Below are 18,534 nucleotides of genomic sequence, written 5' to 3' on the forward strand. Positions count from 1 at the left end.
AGAGACCTTTACACTGGCTCAGCCCACATTCTTCCACTGAAGGTGACAGATTGTGTTTGTTTCGCCTTTTCCCAGTCAGAAAGTCATATTACAAAGGCAGCAACAAAACACCAGACAGCAGAAACCAGCCACCCAACTTGCTGATGCACGATAAGCAGCTAATCAGAAGTACCATGTCTGAAGGTGACTGTCAACAAAAATCATACTAACCTGGGGCCTGTACTACGAAGTGGGGTTACTGGATTTCAGGGTAACTTGTCAGATTTAAAGTAATCCGGGTAAAATGTAAGTGAAAGAACATGAAGTCCATTTAAACTGTGGTACCTTAAATCTGCCAAGTTACCCCGATAAGCCAGTAAACCCGCTCATGTCTACAGAAGTCGTCTCCCATCTTTGGGCTTTAGCTCAAGTAAATTACAATGATAATAATTTACAAATAATGCATAAATCATGTTTCGTTTTAAACCAAAATTTGTAAGGTGCTTTTTTTTTTTTGCAGGGTTAACCATGACACAATCAGCTGCAGTCCTTGATTAAAGTGAAGAAAAAGAATTTGAATTGAAAAGCTAATTTCCAATGCCATTTTTTTGTTAGTCAGGCTTCTTAGATTACAGTTGTGGGAATCAAAACTCACATAATCCAACAAATTTCGTTACATTTCCAAAATTCACTTAAGTTTTCTTGAAAATGTATCCTGTTGACAGAGTGAGGTTTGGAAATTTGCTGTTCAGTTATGACTGTAATACAAATATTGCAATTTTAACGATAATATTGGCAGCAGGATCAGACTCGGGATTCCACACCTCCCAGATGCAGACTGTGGGGGCACTCTTGAGAAGAATTCTGTGATTTTCGTGTCGCGCCGGGCACCTCCTTTTCCTGCTGTCTCACGCTTCTCATTCTCGCCTCCCATGGAGCCCTTGACGGTGTCCCTGGTGTCAGGGCCTCGGCCCTCAGGGCCCGGTCCGGCGTCTGTGGCCCGTTGCGAGAGCTCTGCCGGGGGGCTGCAGATGGGGCTCTCCGGGCTCAGCATGGCCACATCCTGCTGCATTCCCGCACCCCCGCCCGGGCTCATACCGCATGTTACCGGAGACGCCTCCACAGGAGAGCCAGTCACGCTGTTTGGGAAGCCGTCATTGGGCTTGGAATCATCCGGCATAGGACTACCCTCACAGCTGGGCACCCTCGCCGACATTGCCTGGATGGCATGAAGCACACCGGTCGATCCCTCGGAATTCGGCGTCTCACAGTTCGTGTTCTCCAAAACAGCGGGACTTCCAAAAGGATCGAGATTTACTTCACCTTTGCCAGTCGGGTCCACATTTATTGTGCTGTCAAACAGTCAATTAATTATGTTAAATGCAGTACAACTGCCATTGATCACACGTCAAATTATAGTTAATCTAAAAAACACTGATGCATTTGCCAAGTTAAACATGTAAATAAAGAATCAAGCTTTACAGATGTTAATTATTATACAGTAACCCTGCTGAAAGCTTCCCAGATGAATACGCCACAGAAATTAAACAGTAGCCTTAACAAAGGGAATAAATACATTTTTGTAAGTGGCTCTTGTAACTTGACCCCCCCCCCCCCCCAAAAAAAAAAAAATAAAACGCATAAAAAAAAAGAAAGACTTCCGACAGAAAAAAATATACTTTTCTGTTTCCATTGGCACTTCTTCCATTCTCACAGTGCAGGCATGGGCTGTCTTCTCGATATCTGATCAAAAACAACCCCAATATCACCAATGAAATTTTAATTCAACTCCAGAAGATTGGCCAGAATTTAAAACTACTTAGTGACAGCTAAACATATAACAGGTACAGGTGTACTTTACGTTTCAAGGTATTTTTAAATAATGTAACAGTGTGATGCTGTTGAATTGGACACTTTATGATAAAGCTTACATGAAATCCCACCTTTGATCTGGCCGCACAAACTCGATTCCTTCAGCTGCGCTTCTTTCTGTACTTTTGCTGAAAAGAGGGAGAGTTGTTCCGACTTAATTTGCTTCTCCTCTCGCCTGACAGGTGAATGGAGGCCCTCCAACCTCAGTTTCTTTTCTACAGGCTCGCAGTTAGACAGTGCAGTCATGCTTCGAAGAATGAAAACAGGCGTCAGTTACCCAAAACAATTAAAGCTGAACCAATGCGGTGATGGTATTTACAGTTAATTGACACCTAATTTGCAATTAAGAAGCATTAGCTTATTATAAGACAGTTTATTCAGAGGACAAGAGGCATGTGGGGCGAAATGTCAAACAAGCAGCTAGCTTATACTTACAACAAAAACTTAGTTAAAAGGGCGACGTTTTGTTGACGGTATTTCCCTTGGGATTTCAAGTAATAAGAGAAAGCAACTTTTTTTAGTGCGCAGCGTATTACACCTAATGCAGGCATATGTTACCTATGCAAGATCTACGATTCAGACAACCCAGGACGGTGAACAAATAAAGGTAGCTTTCGATATAGCGTATTGGCTAGTTAGCAACGTAGCCACTGTTGGAAACGCAAACCGTGAAGAAAGAATATCGTTCGCTAGGCAAAGTTCAAAAGATTGACAGGTAATGGAAAATGCGGCTTCAACCCAGTCTTGTATTCTAAATTGTTCCAATTGAAATTCAATTTCAGAAACTAAAACATTTCAGCAAATTATGCTAAAAAAACACCCATTCCAAAGCTCTTTGTCACCGTACAATTTACTTTCCCTATAATTCCCGGACTTGTAAAAACTCATTGACGGCAATCAGAATCAGGCCAATTGCACTGCCAGGTTTCAAAGGGAGGCGGGCTCAAGGGCCATGTCACTTAGCAACAGAGCCGAAAAGAAATTTATTGTCGTGCAAACATTTTTACCGTACGTGTACTATACTCCACATCTTACGTAATACCTAGAAGTTAGTTCTAAGGTTTGGTGGTTGCTAAAGTAGTTTTAAAAATATGGATAAAATAGTTGTGAATATAAATTTTAAACTTTTTTGTGGTTTAGCCTATTCAGTTTGATGTGAATCTGGTATTTCTAGAGTTACGCTTGTCCAACATGCTATTTGTGATGTAGCGTTATTTTCAGTGTAGATGTCATAGTATGCGTTAGATGCGAGATGATCAGTTCAAGAAATGCGCAGTCCGAGACATTTTTTTAAATACTATTAACACTGTTGTTCTGGCCGTGAAAAAGTAATATTTGTGTCTACACATTTAGTATAAAAATGTGAAGATCTAGAGGCTGATCATATATAACGATAATATATTGCTATGGAATAAAATGGCACGCGATGGTCAGCAGTACGCGTGATTATGTACAATTTCTGCAAGACGAACGACTAGTCCACTAATCTGGTGTGGGTGTTTCATTTTGCTGTTTGTCTGAGGTTCACAAACCACCGTTAGCTCCCTGTGAGGTGTTTTTAATGTTGGCTTTTCTAGCATTGATTTTTAATGTATATGTTAATGATAATGACACGTGGTGTTTCACCTATATAGACTGCGCAAATAAATAAGCCTAATGTAGTCCAGGACTGGCATCTCCTACACTTCGTAGCTATCTCTAATGTAATTCCCTTTGCATGACGCGGTAATCCATAGCTAGTACAGTAAAATGAATATCTGACGAGTGCAATTTCCAGTTAAACGGTCACATTATTTTTAGTGAAAGAACGATTTATCCTTTAATTCCGCAGTCTAGTATCATTAAAAGGCAGGTGTGCTATGAGGTGAGATATCGCCACACCCATTAGTTGAATCTGTATATAGTTATACTTAAACCTAGCTACAGATTGCTTGTCGTATTGGCAGGGATACATGTAAATTACTGGAGATGTTGTTAGCGACAGCATGAATTTTATAGCAATTGGTTTTGTAGAGTGAATAAGAAATCTTTTCCAGAAAAATGTGATTATATAGGAGCGCTCATTTTATTATAGCATTTAAGACTCGAATCGTGTACTATTGTTTTTTCCCCCCAATGTAACATTAATTTAAATTCTCATCCGGATGTTCATCTTATTTCTCTTCTTCATTATAAAGGGGGTTCTCGCGTTACGACGTCTGTAAATACGACGTTTCGCGTTTACGACGCTCACTCCCATAAAAAAACTTGAAGAATACGCAGTAACACGGAAAAGGAAATTTACCACGAGAGATCAGAAAAAGGGTGTTTCGACTTACAACAAAACTCGGGTTACGTCACTGTCGTAGGAACGGAACTGCGTCGTAACACGAGGATCCCCTGTATACATCCATCCATCCACCCAGTTTCCAAACCGCTTATCCTTCTGGGTCGCGGGGGGTCCAGAGCCTATCCCGGAAGCTATGGCCTTGAAGCAGGGTACAACGCAGCATGGGGGGCCAGCCCATCGCAGGGTACACTCACACACCATTCACTCAGACACGCACTCCTACGGGCAATTCACTACGCCTGTATACATCAACAAAACAAACTGCAGAACTCCCTACTGGGGGGGAGCAAAAAACGTGGACTGTCTGTGGGTCCCCAAGGACTGGAGTGGGAAACATTGCACTAATTCTACCCACATCTAAATTTAACAAAGTACTGAGAACTGGTTGAAAGATATATAATGTGTTCTGGTGAACAGTATAAATTGCATTATCAGCAATTTCAGCTTTCCAACATAAAGGAAGTTCTGCAGTGTATTTGGAAACTGCTGAGAGATCTACACCCAACAGTAATTGTAGTATTACAGACAAAGGAGGTTCTTTTATACGAATTTTACTGCACCTTGTACTGAAACCTGAATAAAGTTCAATATTTTCATCAGTGAGATGGCGGTTTCAGCCAGTGGTTGAGTATGTTGATGACAGTTAATGATTTAGAGGGTACAATTGGAGGAAAGACTTATCTACAAATGCATATGCATGTTTCTCTCTGTACAGCACATCTCGGGAAGTAAAAGTTGACACTTATTGTTCAGGCTTTCCTGTGTGAATAACATTTGTAAGGGAAAAAAGAAAAAAAAATTGTTTAGCCACCCAGTTTCTACCACTATTTAATAATACCTCAGAAGGACAGCAGCTCAGTCTCAGTCACGTGCCCTGATGGGGCGATAGCAGGACGGCAGCTCAGTCTTGGTCACGTGCCCTGATGGGGCGATAGCAGGACGGCAGCTCAGTCTTGGTCACGTGCCCTGATGGGGCGATAGCAGGACGGCAGCTCAGTCTCAGTCACGAGCCCCAATGTGGCGATAGCAGGACGGTAGCTCAGTCTCAGTCATGTGCCCCGATGGGGCGATAGCAGGACGGCAGCTGTCTCAGTCACGTGCCCCGATGGGGCGATAGCAGGACGGCAGCTCAGTCTCAGTCACGTGCCCCGATGGGGCGATAGCAGAACTGTGGCATTGCAAATCATACTTCCAAAAAGGTCAGCCCATCTGCATGAAGTAAGATGATGCTAAGCTGGGGAGAATTCTCCAGGAACAGAAAATTGGGAGTTCTAGAATCACATACCTACCATTCTAATGGTGAATTCAACTTTATACATTCCCTCCCCACTCTTCAGTGGTCATACGAATCTCTTCCTTGTACTATCTGATGGCATTGTAGTGAGGGGTTGTACTAAAACAGGGCCACAAAAGGAGTCAGCCACAATGAGAACTTCAAAGGAATAACTAGCTTTGAAAGACGAGCTGATTTGAAAAGGCTTGGTTGCTATTGGTCAATTCTGCAGCCCACATTCTGACTGATCTGGGTAAAACCCGATGTCCTTACATATTTAATACAAAATGGTTCTATAAAATATCGAAAGTGAGAAAATTTGTCTGAAAACAGCATTTCTGTTCCGAGAAAGAATATAATTATCAGATTACTTTGCTTTCATCAAGAAATTCTGTATGTATCCCATTACTGAGCGTTAAGGTTATGAACTATTGTATACAGTATGTATTATGAAGACACAGTGATGAAGTGGCACCTTAAGACTTTAATGGAAAATGTGAAAAAATCAGTTTCTCTTTTAACCTCCTCAAACATCTGGAACATGTTGTCTAAATATATCATCTAAAAGCCTGTACAGATACCACAACCAAAATCCATGAAACTGTAAGTTCTACTGTGCCATGCAAATATTCACACATTCAACCTGTGACTCCGTGTTCTCTCTTTAAATCCTTAATACACAACGTTGCTTAATTTCAAAACGGTCCATTATACAAACTGGAAAATGACAATGATGTAAAGCAATATTTCTTCAATTTCCTTGCAAAAAAAAAAAAAAAAAAGAGTAAGGATGAACGAAATGAATGATTATTGTATGGGTTTTAACAATGGCCCCGTCCAAGAAGACATCATGGAGAAGATGCAGGTCCTCACACCGCGTGATGCCTGCAGTGCCGTGGGAATGGGGGCAGCAGGGCTTATTGGGATAATTCATGGTTTGACAATTTTCATTGAGATGTAGTTCTGGGGAAAAAGGCACAAATAAACAGCTTTGTAAAAATATGCAACCTACTGTATAGTGGATACAATATTTTTGACTGAATATAGCAACCATGACGATTCTTCAGACATTCAACAAAGAATATTTGTCTTTATGTATTGGCTTCATTGAAATAGCCTGTGTACACTGTCAGAAAAAAAGTACCAATTTGTATCTTTAAGGGTACAATTACTTGCCACTGGAGCTGTACCCTAAAGGGTCAGCTAATTGTACCCTAGCCTTTTAATCAAATTTAAGGTACAGAAACTGATTTTTTTTGTACCACTGGGGTACATTAATGTTGCTTGTACTTTGAGGAACAAAAACTGTACAGGGCATTTTTCTGACAGGATTTTTCAAAGGATCAGCAATCCAGTGTAGATTTTTAAATAGTAAACAAAGTTACTATGCTTGTGACCCCTGTTCTGTATGGAAGTGAGGAATTCCAGTCTCACCGGGAGGGAGTAGAGCATAATTGCGAAGAAGAGCAGCACGAGCACAAGCAAGATCAGCCCGAGGAAGATCCACCTAAATCGGCGCCACACAATGAATTTCATGGTCTTGCATGGATTTGTGAACCAGAAGAAAGAGGTTTCTGGCCGCCTGTTGGGAAATAGTGAACGATGTTGTGTCATGAGTTTGTACAAAAAACAGCTGAATAAAATGGGGGGGGGGGTTGATCAACCTACTTTGGAGCATCCAGCTTCGGGTTCATGTTGGGTTCATCTCTTCCCTTCCCAGCGGGTCTCTCATCTGCCTCGGTCTCGTTCACAATTTCCAGAGTCATTTCTACTTTCCCCTGAACATAACAAAACGGAGGAGAGTTTGTAAGGCAGGGGTGGTGAATTCTCAAGAAAATGTGCAGGCCTTGTGACAAAATGGCTCCAAGTAGACGTTCAACAAACCACGATAAAGTCACAATGCAGAAGGGTTGACTGAAAATTATTTAACTAAGAAAAACAAAGTTATGAGCGACAATTTTTGCATTAAGTGAAGTGAGTTGCTCTCTAACCCCAAGAATTTTTTTTCCATTCTGTTCCATCGCACACGGCCACCAGCCCCGGGCAGATTTCTGAGCGAAAAGTGAGGTGGTCCTGTGGTCTTTCGGAGAGGTCATTTCCATCATCTCCAGCTTGCACTTCTCCGGCGTCTTAGCAGGGGAAACCAGGTGCAGCAAGTCCAGCTCAACAGTGCCTGTTTCAATGGAGCATCCCTTTAGCCAGGTCCCACCTACATCTCACACCTTAGTCTCTGAGAGACAGGGCAGTCTGCTACAACTCGTCTCAAACTGGCCAAAACCAAAACACAATGCTGTAGGGAAGGACTAAGTGTCTCTCACCCAAGTAGTCATCCAATGAGAATTTATCGTTGTCCCATATCTGAAGAATTAACTTTGGTGGAATCCTGAACTCGGTTTTGTCAAGACTCCAAAAATGTTCCTAAGAAATGCAGAATATAAACAGCAAAAATGTACAAACCATATAGTTAATCATCTTATCTTTAAAACTTTATTTCCAATTTTATTTTTATTGATTATGACCCAATTTACTTTTTTGGAAACAAGGCACAGTTGTTCGGCAGGAAGATACTCAAATCCAAAGACAAATCTCCAGTTAAAATTGCCATCTCCATCCAGGGACCTGTAGTGGACATCAGTCTTCTGCTTGTCGTCCTCCATTCCTGGCATCCAGCTGTCAATCAAGTAGAAGACTGCATCAGTATTGGAACTAAGTGTTGCTATGCAACAAGTAGTTAAAGTTGCCATAAATGATGTGCATGTAGACTATGTTACCCTTTCACATAAATGTCACTCATGTGCTCGCCCGTGATGCTGGTTTCATCCAAAATGACATCAGTCGTGTTCCAAACAATTGCACGCAGGAAGAACCTGGAAAACAAAAGAGAACATACAATAGATGCCTAAAACATAAATAGGACAAATTTCCACTATTCAACAAAATTGCAAGGTTGCCAAGTCCACCCCAAGGGCTTCTCACTTTTTCGGTTTGCGTGGAGAGATGTCAAACGGAGGGCCAGGAACGCCGAGACTTTTGGGGAATACGTCGACCCACATCTGAACCCTCCCCTAATTATGGAGCAAAGGAGAGAAAAACGCTCAGTAACGGCTTGGGGGGGGGGCAGAGAGGTGACGGACCCGTGTTTGTCGTGGGGGCACATGCTGACCTGAGAGAGTGTGGGCTGGAAGGTGCTGTACAGGGTCCTGGTCTCCACGTGTTCGGGCACCAAACCTTGTGTCCTGAGCACGTGCAGGGCTATCCTCTCCTTGGGTTCACCCAGATGTTCGTGGATCTCTTTGCTGTGCTCTATTTCATTTGATAATCAGAGAGAAAAGAAAGACATTGCGCCTCAGTGGTGTTTAAAGGAAGAGCAGAGTCAGCACCTGTGGGCTGACCTCATCTGGCCGTACCCCAAAGATAGAGGCCTTCATCTGCTGTGCTAAAATAGAGTCAAATTAGGCGTATCCACAGCAAAAATCTGGAACTTGATCCCAGTTTACAAGTCCCTGGGGTGTCTTCACCGGGAACTTTTGTAGGTCCTGGCCACTTTCTTTCGTACCTAGTCTGGAGTAGGTACTAAAAAAAAGTGTTCTGGAACTGCCTCTGAGGAACCAGTAGGGCCAAGTTTCTGTGGTTTGAACACGACGAAAGTTCCTGGTTTTGGAAAAAGGTTCTGGTTCCAGAAAAAAAGCACTGTGAAAGCGCCTCTTAAGGTTTTGGTGGTTAATTCCATTGGTTATCTTCTTTGCCCAATACTGATTTGCAGAGTATATAGCATCTTTTTAAGTATTTTTCAGTTGATTTTCTTTAATGGCTTTGGCCAATTTAGAACACTGAATGGCTCCCAGCTGCACGACAAGGCTGTCCCATTCTGAAGGGTCCTTGCAATTGTTTGCTTGCAAGGCACCGTTATAATAAAAACACTGAGGAATTTGGTTTCATAAAGTATAATTCCAACAGCATATTTATCATTTAGGGCCGTTGAGTAGAAAGCATAGAAGGACCTCAAGATCTTTTTACCCGCCACTCCACTTGTCATTTTATAACAGCCTTATTTCTCTTACCGAATTCAGACAGGGTGTAGTCGTGTTCATTAAATGACAGGCCACTTCCATCTTCCTTTATCACCGGTGGAGAAACGCCTTTTAGGCGGGCCAAGTTGAGCAGGATCTCAGATGGTTTGTGCTGGTCTCGCCACTGGTTTATTCCTGAGCTGTTCAGGAATGCAACAAAATCAGATACGCTATTTAACAGCGATGGCAGCAATTTATCAAGACCAAGTCCAAAGTGGCTAGTAAATTTTCAGGATTTGAAGTTTTTGGCCATGAAGGCAATGGCTATGTCCAAATTCGGGGGAGGAAGCCTTCAAAAGCTGCATTTCAAGACCGAAAGCATCACAGCAGCGCACCAAGGCCGTCCCATTTCAAAGGCTCCTACAAATGCAGCCTGGAAATACATCCTTTTCCTGGGCTGTGAAGGATCCATCACAGCCCAACCTCTCCCAAGATTCAGTGTACGGATTATGCTCTGTGAAGGCTGCAGCCGCTGAATTGGAATACAGCTATAGCCTACATAACCAATGACATATACCCATTTTAAAATGCTTTTAAAAAAAAACTCAAAAGCATACATACACACAATATGTCTGTGGCAATCCACAATATGAACCGAATCGGGAGAGTAATCGGTTCTCCAAATCAATCATTGTCTCCCCAACTTTTTCATCACGGCTCAGTAGATCATAATCATAGATGGAAATTTTCAGGTCTTTGTCTTGAGGGAGGAAGCAGGAAAGTTCAAACATCCTATAGAGATAAAAGATCATGAAAGGGAAAATTTTGAGTTGTATGCTTCTTACAGTTGCTTGTATTGCACCCAATGCAACATCAACTATTACCTTCCAAACACCGGATTAAGAGTGTTTGGCCGGTAGTGCTCTCGGTCTTCAATGACCTTCCTTCCCAGGGAGATTTTAATGTATGGATCACACTGTAAAGAGATATTAGCTTTAGCATATAAAAGGTAATAAGATTGTGGGTGTGATTTCTGACAGACCGGTGGACAATCACCAGGCCATTGTTGTCCTTGGGCTGCAGGTCGATTCCTCGGACGATGTAAATCCTGACCAGGCACTCCTGAGGCCCGCTCTCGGGTAACTCCCTGAACTGTCGGGGGGGTGACGGAATGGCGGGATCATCCGGCAGAGGGTAGATTCTGAATGAACCCTGGGTAGAAATTGTGACCAGTTCAAGAAAGTGAGACCCACTAAGGGTCAGATCCCCAAGTCATTTGGAAATTGTGTGTTTACTGAATGAATTTTAACAGTGAAACCTGTGTTTGATGAACAAACAAGCGAGCATTCTCAAAATGTTCCTCATGGTTCTGGATTTGGTTCAGGAGGTATGGAATTGTTTGAATCCTTGTGCCCAACTAATTCAATACCCAGAGCAGTGCTCAGTAACACGGACCATGCATAATACATTGTTGCTGATGTGTATAGCATTATTAGAGTAATATAATTTACAATTATTTCTAATCAACTGCAATCCTGCGTTTGATGTATGAATAAGCTTGCATTCTCAAAAGGTTTCATTAATGTATCCACCCTCTCCTCAGTAGAACATTTGAATGAGCAATGACCACACCTTGAATTCTCCAACCACTGCTACATCTTCTTCATCCTCATCAAATTTTCCCCGATGGAGTTTGAAGGTGTTACAGAAGTCAGTCAGGGCTTTGAACTCAGGCACATTTTCAAGTTCAGCGTCATAGATCTGAAAACAAAAACATTTGAGGTATATTAGATACCACATTAACACCTAAATCTGTCAGATTTTCTGAAGTGTTTTGGACCAATGACATTTAGAAAACCAAGAACAAAAGATTTACATTTTGCTGCTGAAAATAAGCCAAAAATAAGCAGAAATGCAAGATGCGAAATACAACACGTTGCATTTCTGTAAAGGAAACAACATATTGATAAGAAAAGTGAAGTAGAGCAAACAAACCTATTGCCGAGGTTGTTCAGATAGTGAAGACTCAGCAATTCTTAAATGTCAATGTTTATGGTATATTTGCTCCTGTTAGTAGTAATGGCCAATTGAAGTTTCATGAACCACTTGCTGTATTTTCTGAAACCACTAGATGGCGCTACCGGTTAGTATTACCTTTACGCTGAGATTGCCAATACCATGGAAGCTCACCTTGAGGGAATCATAGCCTTTCTTGAGATAAGGGCCACACTTCTCATGTTCTCCAACAGAAGCATAGAACTTACTCCACCAGTCTATTGAATCTTTCTCCTACAATTAATTAGGAAACTTAAAATCAGACTTATACGGGTCAGGTCTAATATCAGCATTTCCCTGTCACCCAGCCAATAAACAGTACTTGGATCCATTTTACAGAACTTCACAAATAGAGGAATTCCGTTACAAATATTCCATTGTGATTTCAACCTACGCATACATACACCCATTCAACATGATTTACATAGTGAATATTGTTTGAATTTCAGGACTAACACAATAGATGTAACAAAAGAGAATCAATTTTATTTGCAACTGGAAACCATATAACAGAAAAGATAAGGCTTACCTTTTCTTGTTGCTATTAAGGGTGAGATTCCACAATTGGGTAGAGAGGAAAGCAGACAAAAAAACAGATAGAACCAAAAAAGTTACAGGCCAAGGAATTAAGACCAGAGAATCAAAATCCATTTTTTGAAAAACAGATGAATTTTATGATCCGATACAGAGAAAATTGAAATTTTACATCTAGATTGTACTTGTGCAGAATCTTAACAATAGAAAATCAGAAATAAATTGTCAGGTACAGTACAATCAATATCTTGATTACATACCTTCTACTGACATTTGACACGAATAGAAATTTCAAGCTTTAATACTGTTTTTGCTTAATTTAACACCAGACATTAAACACTCCATCTAATTATGGAGCACATTCTAGAACAGGGATCTCCAACTCCGGTCCAGTAGGGCTACCGTCCAGTAGGTTTTCTATCCTACCTGGCTTCTGATGAGCCACACCTGCTCTCAGGTAAATACCAGGAACAGGTGTGGCTCATCAGAAGCCAGGTAGGATAGAAAACCTACTGGACGGTAGCCCTCCAGGACCTGAGTTGGAGACCCTTGTTCTAGAAGGAGTCCAGAAGTTTAAGGTTCAAATGGAATCTGTAGTATTAGATGAGATGCCAGGTAGGAACCTTTGTGATGTACCCATGTTACCAGGTGGGGGAATAAAGAACGTGGGACAATACCAATACAGGATGTCCTCATGTCTCACTCTCTCCCCATTTAGAACATTATGCACAGGCAACTGAACGGAATCCACGGGTTATTCCGACACCAAATTACATGAAAGCAGATTCCTTGTGGCTGTGTATTTGGTTCAGGAGGTATGCAATTGTTTGAATCCTTGTGGCAAACTAATTCAATACCCAGAGCAGTGCTCAGTAACACAGAACATAAGGAGTACATTGTTGCTGATTTGTATAGCATTATTAAAAGTAGTATAATTTACAATTATTACTAATAAAAAAGTGCAGAAGTGAAGAGATTCTGACTTTTATTGGTTTTGTTGCTTGATGTTCTGTATTACAAGTCAATACTTCTGGGCATTTTTTTAGGGAGCAATAAAGGAAAAAATGATCAAAGTTTTGTATGAGGTGCAAGTCAACTTGTATTTCTCTATGAATAGTTTTACGTACAGGGATTCAAAAAGCCTGTGCTGATTCATGTGCAGCATAAGAGCATTAGATAGGAGGACAAATGTGACCCTCCAGCACAAAACCATACGGAAGTCACCTGGCTGTATTTTTAGATATTTTTTGAGGATTTTTTGTGCTCTTTCATTTGATACCATAATTCTAATTCCTAATTTTTGACTCAAGTGTACAGTTTTGTGCTGGAGGGTCACAAATGATCCTGCAGCACCTTCAACTCCAGGAGATACAGCCAAATCACTGCTCAATACTAATTTCTTTATCCGTCAAATTTTGCTCTTTATTTGTGCACCTGAAGATGGACTGAAATTACAGTAATTGTGTAATTATCATTTGGAATTAGTTTCCGTCAGTGTCCAAATTAGACATCAGAATTCCATTTGAAACCCCAATATCATGCCATCTTCCATCAATTTCTTGGAAACTAATGGTCCAGCTTTGACTTTGAACATCATACTTACAATTTGAACACCTTTAAGCCCAACATCCATCTTAAGAAGAAACAAAGGGGAGAGAGAAGAGCTTGATCAGAAGAAAAACACCAAGCCCGCTTCCAGTACAATACATACAAGATGTGCAGAGCGATGGGTCATTTTTCCGACGGCCGCTGACATACTGTACGCTAACTGTAATTCAGAACAGTCACTGTGAAAGGCTCCTCTGAACAATGGCTCTGCTGGTATCCAAGCCGTGGTTCGATGCAGATTCCACGAAAAAAATGTTTACTATTCAATACCAATTAGATCACGCAGGGCTTCCGCATTGTATAACGTCAATGGATTTGACATACAGTATGAGAGCGTGAACGGTGTGCATTAGTGAATGTGGTAGGACACCTTCCTTCCTGCACACAGAACTGTACCTGAGACTGAAGCAGTGGCCTCCTGTCCTCCATATCGATGACTGTGTAGCGAGGGGCTGCTGCCATTAGAGCCACTGGCATAGAGAAGAGGTCAAAGGGCAGAAGGGTCAATCTAACAGGGAGGGTTGGTGAACAGACAGGCAGACAATTTTCACACAATTTTGCATCCTTTGTTAGTTTAGATTCCATCTATCCATCTATTTTCCAAACCGCTTATCCTACTGGGTCGTGGGGGGTCTGAAGCCTATCCCGGAGGCAGGGAACAACCCCAAGATGGGGGGCCAGCCCATCACAGGGCACACTCACACACCATTCACTCACACATGCACACCTATGGGCAATTTAGGAACTCCAATTAACTTCAGCATGTTTTTGGACTGTGGGGGGAAACCGGAGTACCCAGAGGAAACCGCACGACGACATGGGGAGAACATGCAAACTCCGCACACATGTGACCCAGGCGGAGACTCGAATGTTAGTTTAGATTTTTCTTTAAAAAATAGCATAATTTCAGCACCATATTTTGCATGTGTTCCGGGACCTGCACCCTCCGCCCTCATATATCCTCACATTCTGGCACCTTCTGATTTACACTGGTGACTCCCCTGGATAAAACCTTTTGCGTTTGTACTTTTAATTTTTCCCCTTTCCAAGGAAGAGGAAATACTCATACAACTATTCATTCAAAAACATGCAAACCTTTCAAAAGACTTTTCAATTAATTTACTTTATGAACACTGACTATATCACTCACCTTTAGAGCAAACTTTTAACCCAAAACAAAAATTTCATAATTTCAGTTCAATGGGGTTGATAAGTTTTTTTTACCAGCAGGTGGCAGTATTATGAAACTATGATTGTAATTGTCAGGAAGTAGCAAACTCTATACCTTTAGAGGACATGGCCACTTCTGCTTTGGTTGTGTAGGGGTCGCAACGGAATTCCTCCAAATCATCAATGGTGCATTGTCCCACAATAGGTTTCCTTCCAAAAGGCCTGTGGTCGATCACTTTCAGCACGATGGGAGGCATGTACATTTCCTCTTTGGGTAGGAGCTGTAAAGCGTCACAGAGTTTGTGCCTCGACTTGTTTACAATACATCAGTGTTTCCCAATCCAGTCCTCTGGGACTTGCAGACAGTGCACGTTATTGGTCCCTCCTATTGGGAGCTGGGAGGGAGCAAAATCGTGGACTGTATGGCAGGGAGCTCAGAGGGAGCAAAAACATGGTCCGACTGTGGGTGCTAGAGGACAGTATTGGGAAACGGCAATACATGCATCTCTTTCCTGGGTAATCTCTTCCTGAACGATTACAAATACTTTCATCAAACACAGACAATATAAGTACATTACACATTATGTAGCATGTAATGTAGGACTTATAGCTATAGAGAGAAATATTCCAGTCCAGTGCTTCTCAGATTTCTCCCTGGGAATCCCTACCCATGCAACACTTTTGCTACGTTTCACCACCCACCTAATGAAACTAATAAGAGTCTCCAGTCAGTAATTACTGAAACTGTGTGTGCACTCATAGCGGAACGGAAATATGTGGAATACCCCAAAGGAGAGCTCTGAGGACTATGGAGCTTAGGGAATATCTGGAAAGGATACCTGAGTGTGTTCTTCTGACAACAGCAGCAGACACCTCCATCACAGTTACAAATTAGTTTAGAGTTCAAGTCTTACCACTTTCAAGAAGAGCACTGATCCTGGGAAGTTTGGACTCCTTTTCAAGTTCCTGATGACCGCAGACTGAACAATTTCCCCTCCACACTCTATCACAAGGCTGGGAGAGGTGACGGTGGCCATCTGAAAGGTTTTCATGTTGCGCAAACCCCAGGCCAGGATCTGGATCATAAAACAGAGGGAGAGGAAGGACCATCACCCTAAAGCAGTGTTTCCCAATCTGGTCCTCAAGGACCCACAGCAGTCCACGTTTTTGCTCCTTCCCAGCTTTGTAGGAGCCTGGAGGGAGCAAAAATGTGAACTTTTTGGCTGGGAGTTCAGTAGGAACAAAAAAACCATAGATCAACTGTGGGTCCCTGAGGACTAGATTTGCAAACACTGTCCTAGCTACAGCGATGAGTTACCTCGATGGCGGTGAGCTGCACTACAGGACGAATCCCCTGTGGTACCATGAACAGCTTGTCACCTCGTTTTGGTGGATAGATAGGCATCTCTGTCTCCTTTCCCTGGGACCAGGTGAAAAGAAGGTGAAGGAGTTCATCAGCCTACAGAAAACTGGCCGGAAGTATATACAGCTACAGGAGCTCGGATATACCTTGTCTTTCAGAATGAGTTCTGCAGCCAGCAGCACCTCCCCAGCATTCTTGCCCTTCTGGGTGATGGTGTACCACAGGAGCCTGGGAGACACCTCCGTCTCCGGATTTAGCTTCACCATGGGCTGGCACGTGCTCCGACCAAGAGACTCATCTTTACCCTAACGCACAGCACGAAGCACATCTTCTCATCAAATGCGGGAAGTGACAACCTCTTAAAATCAGCCGCTCCTTGGTCTTACATCGCCATCACCACTTTTGACTCCATTTACCTCAAAATGAAAGCTTAAGCACTACTGAATAGCAAATGTCATTTTCTCTAGGTAACCATCTCACTCATCCCGGTGTAAAAAGAAATACGATGGAGACGTACCACTTGGTCACTGTCGAAGAATTCAAGAACAATGCTGGGTGGGTTTTGAGCAATCGTTCGAGGTTCTCCATACATTTCGATGTTATCGAAGATCAGAGTCTGGTCCCACGTTGGGTTCAAGGTGGCTTTGATGATCTCTGTAGTTTTGCTCTTGTGTAGGAAGGACACGTGGCAATAAGGATCTGACAAAAGGGCAATGAAAGCTGTTAGGAAGTGTAAATGAACTGCCTTAAGATCCATGTTGAGGCAATTTTCCTTATTTTCCCACAAAGATTGCACTGAACAGTGTAAACTTTAACACATGCTTGTTTACTTACCAGAAAAACTGTCTTTGTCCATTGCTATGAGGTTTCGAGCCTGATAAACATAGACCCTGAGATGATATATGTAAGGCTCTACAAGAAAAAGTACAATGATTATGAAAAAATGTTAGGAAGTCCGTGTGGTCGATCAACTCTGAAATTCAGACAAGCACTTCTTGAATAAGGGATATGGGGTGGAATATGCCCACTAGCACAGGGGCAGCAGGACACTGTGGTTTAAGTACTCACTCCCAAAAATGCAGGAAACAGTGGGAGTGTTGGCTCCAAACATGGTTGATGCATCTGTTTTGGCTTCTTTGGCCTCTTCATCAATCCCCTGAAAACCAAAAAATAAGCGTAAATGTATGTATAAACTTTAAGATTACAGTCGAGTAACTGTAAAAGTAGTGATGGCCAAAGGAAGCTTCATGAACCAATTGCTGTATTTTCTGAAACCACTAGATGGTGCTCTCTGTTCAATAAAAGGCTCAATTGATGCCCCAAAGCAAACCAAGAATGCCATCTAGTGGGGGGTCAAAAAATACAGAAAATGGTTCATGGAGCTTCATTTGGCCATCATTACTTTACATCACCTCATATAGAAATTGGTGTGAAAGCATTTGAAACTTTTTCCTTTTAGACACCCCGAATAATGTCTGGTGTCGTGTCTGTGTCATTTCAGCTAAAACAACAAAAAAATATATACATGAACAACTCAAGCCGCAAACATGATTCAAACTGCTCACCAGCGCCCCCTCTAGTTTGAAGATGGCAGCCGATCCTAAGCGGTCTGCAGGAGCCATCCGCCTCCTCCAACGCCTGCGTCGGAATGTGTCGGAGGGCCGCGCTTTACTGTGGAACTTCCAGCCGATCAAGGAGGAATATTCCCAGCCTTCCGGATCCCCTTGGTCCTTTTTCTGCTGATGAACCAAGCCGTCAGCAGAACAGGAGGGAAAGGCCGGCATGTCTGCACAACCTCTTGGCAATTCGGAATGCACACAGGGTGAGGGCTAATGCGCTTTCTACTCACATCCGCCGTTGCGCGCACGTCCGTAACCTTCTTACGACGCCTGATGAGCCTCTTCCGCCGGTGAACGTGATACATCTTTTCCGCCGGCACCCAGGATTTGGGCTTGTTATCTGGAGGAATGGTGATGCCGTACTCCCACCCTGGTTTAGGTACAAACAAGCCATTTCAAACATGCGACTTCCCGGAACGTTCTTCCAGCGAAGCCACACTTCACAACGTCGAGACAGGCGGGGCAAGGGCGCCATTCACCTTTCTCGTCCACAGCCCGGTTGATGTCATAGCTCCAGTCGTCCTCCCACTCCCAGCCAGGGGAACACTCAAACTCCGAAGGACTTGGGGCCTTCTCCCCATTCTGCAGGAAAACCCCAGCGCCGAACCTCAACTCGACTCTCCTTCCATCATTTCCAGAGAAATCCACGTCCTGCTTCTCACTTTGTTTTTTTTACACACGTTTTTCATACATCTCCACAACCCACGAGGACAGCTGTACCT

General features: G+C 42.6%; 2 protein-coding genes across 7 annotated transcripts in view; both read right to left on the bottom strand.

Annotated features, from left to right (window-relative positions):
• The window catches only part of parga (poly (ADP-ribose) glycohydrolase a), a 42,314-nt gene extending 39,584 nt beyond the window's left edge, over nt 1–2,730 (bottom strand). The window contains exons 1-5 of one of the 3 annotated variants that reach the window (XM_048988036.1): nt 2,287–2,730; nt 1,923–2,098; nt 1,659–1,722; nt 1,303–1,331; nt 804–1,198 (exon numbers count right to left, since the gene is read on the bottom strand). In XM_048988036.1, the coding sequence (XP_048843993.1) occupies nt 804–1,198; nt 1,303–1,323 (416 nt within the window). In that variant the 5' untranslated portion in view covers nt 1,324–1,331; nt 1,659–1,722; nt 1,923–2,098; nt 2,287–2,730. Of the gene's footprint in view, nt 1–803; nt 1,332–1,658; nt 1,723–1,922; nt 2,099–2,286 lie in introns of all 3 variants that reach the window. The other 2 variants (XM_048988035.1, XM_048988033.1) reach the window with 2 other exon arrangements.
• Nucleotides 2,731–5,917: 3,187 nt separating this feature from the next.
• myofl (myoferlin like) overlaps nt 5,918–18,534 on the bottom strand; it is a 37,795-nt gene continuing 25,178 nt past the window's right edge. For 2 of the 4 annotated variants that reach the window (XM_048988032.1, XM_048988030.1), the window contains 28 exons: nt 18,292–18,394; nt 18,043–18,182; nt 17,759–17,929; nt 17,262–17,349; nt 17,028–17,105; nt 16,711–16,892; nt 16,340–16,498; nt 16,149–16,250; nt 15,745–15,906; nt 14,946–15,111; nt 14,057–14,130; nt 13,656–13,685; nt 12,048–12,059; nt 11,654–11,752; nt 11,096–11,224; nt 10,520–10,675; nt 10,348–10,439; nt 10,085–10,255; nt 9,515–9,663; nt 8,617–8,756; nt 8,430–8,518; nt 8,225–8,320; nt 7,982–8,123; nt 7,772–7,871; nt 7,445–7,626; nt 7,122–7,231; nt 6,888–7,035; nt 5,918–6,416 (listed from right to left, as the gene is read on the bottom strand). In XM_048988032.1, coding sequence (XP_048843989.1) covers nt 6,384–6,416; nt 6,888–7,035; nt 7,122–7,231; nt 7,445–7,626; nt 7,772–7,871; nt 7,982–8,123; nt 8,225–8,320; nt 8,430–8,518; nt 8,617–8,756; nt 9,515–9,663; nt 10,085–10,255; nt 10,348–10,439; nt 10,520–10,675; nt 11,096–11,224; nt 11,654–11,752; nt 12,048–12,059; nt 13,656–13,685; nt 14,057–14,130; nt 14,946–15,111; nt 15,745–15,906; nt 16,149–16,250; nt 16,340–16,498; nt 16,711–16,892; nt 17,028–17,105; nt 17,262–17,349; nt 17,759–17,929; nt 18,043–18,182; nt 18,292–18,394 — 3,303 coding nt within the window. In that variant the 3' untranslated portion in view covers nt 5,918–6,383. Of the gene's footprint in view, nt 6,417–6,887; nt 7,036–7,121; nt 7,232–7,444; nt 7,627–7,771; nt 7,872–7,981; nt 8,124–8,224; nt 8,321–8,429; nt 8,519–8,616; nt 8,757–9,514; nt 9,664–10,084; nt 10,256–10,347; nt 10,440–10,519; nt 10,676–11,095; nt 11,225–11,653; nt 11,753–12,047; nt 12,060–13,655; nt 13,686–14,056; nt 14,131–14,945; nt 15,112–15,744; nt 15,907–16,148; nt 16,251–16,339; nt 16,499–16,710; nt 16,893–17,027; nt 17,106–17,261; nt 17,350–17,758; nt 17,933–18,042; nt 18,183–18,291; nt 18,395–18,534 lie in introns of all 4 variants that reach the window. The other 2 variants (XM_048988031.1, XM_048988029.1) reach the window with 1 other exon arrangement.

This window comes from Brienomyrus brachyistius, chromosome 20, assembly GCF_023856365.1.
Source record: "Brienomyrus brachyistius isolate T26 chromosome 20, BBRACH_0.4, whole genome shotgun sequence".
Classification (NCBI taxonomy): domain Eukaryota; kingdom Metazoa; phylum Chordata; class Actinopteri; order Osteoglossiformes; family Mormyridae; genus Brienomyrus; species Brienomyrus brachyistius.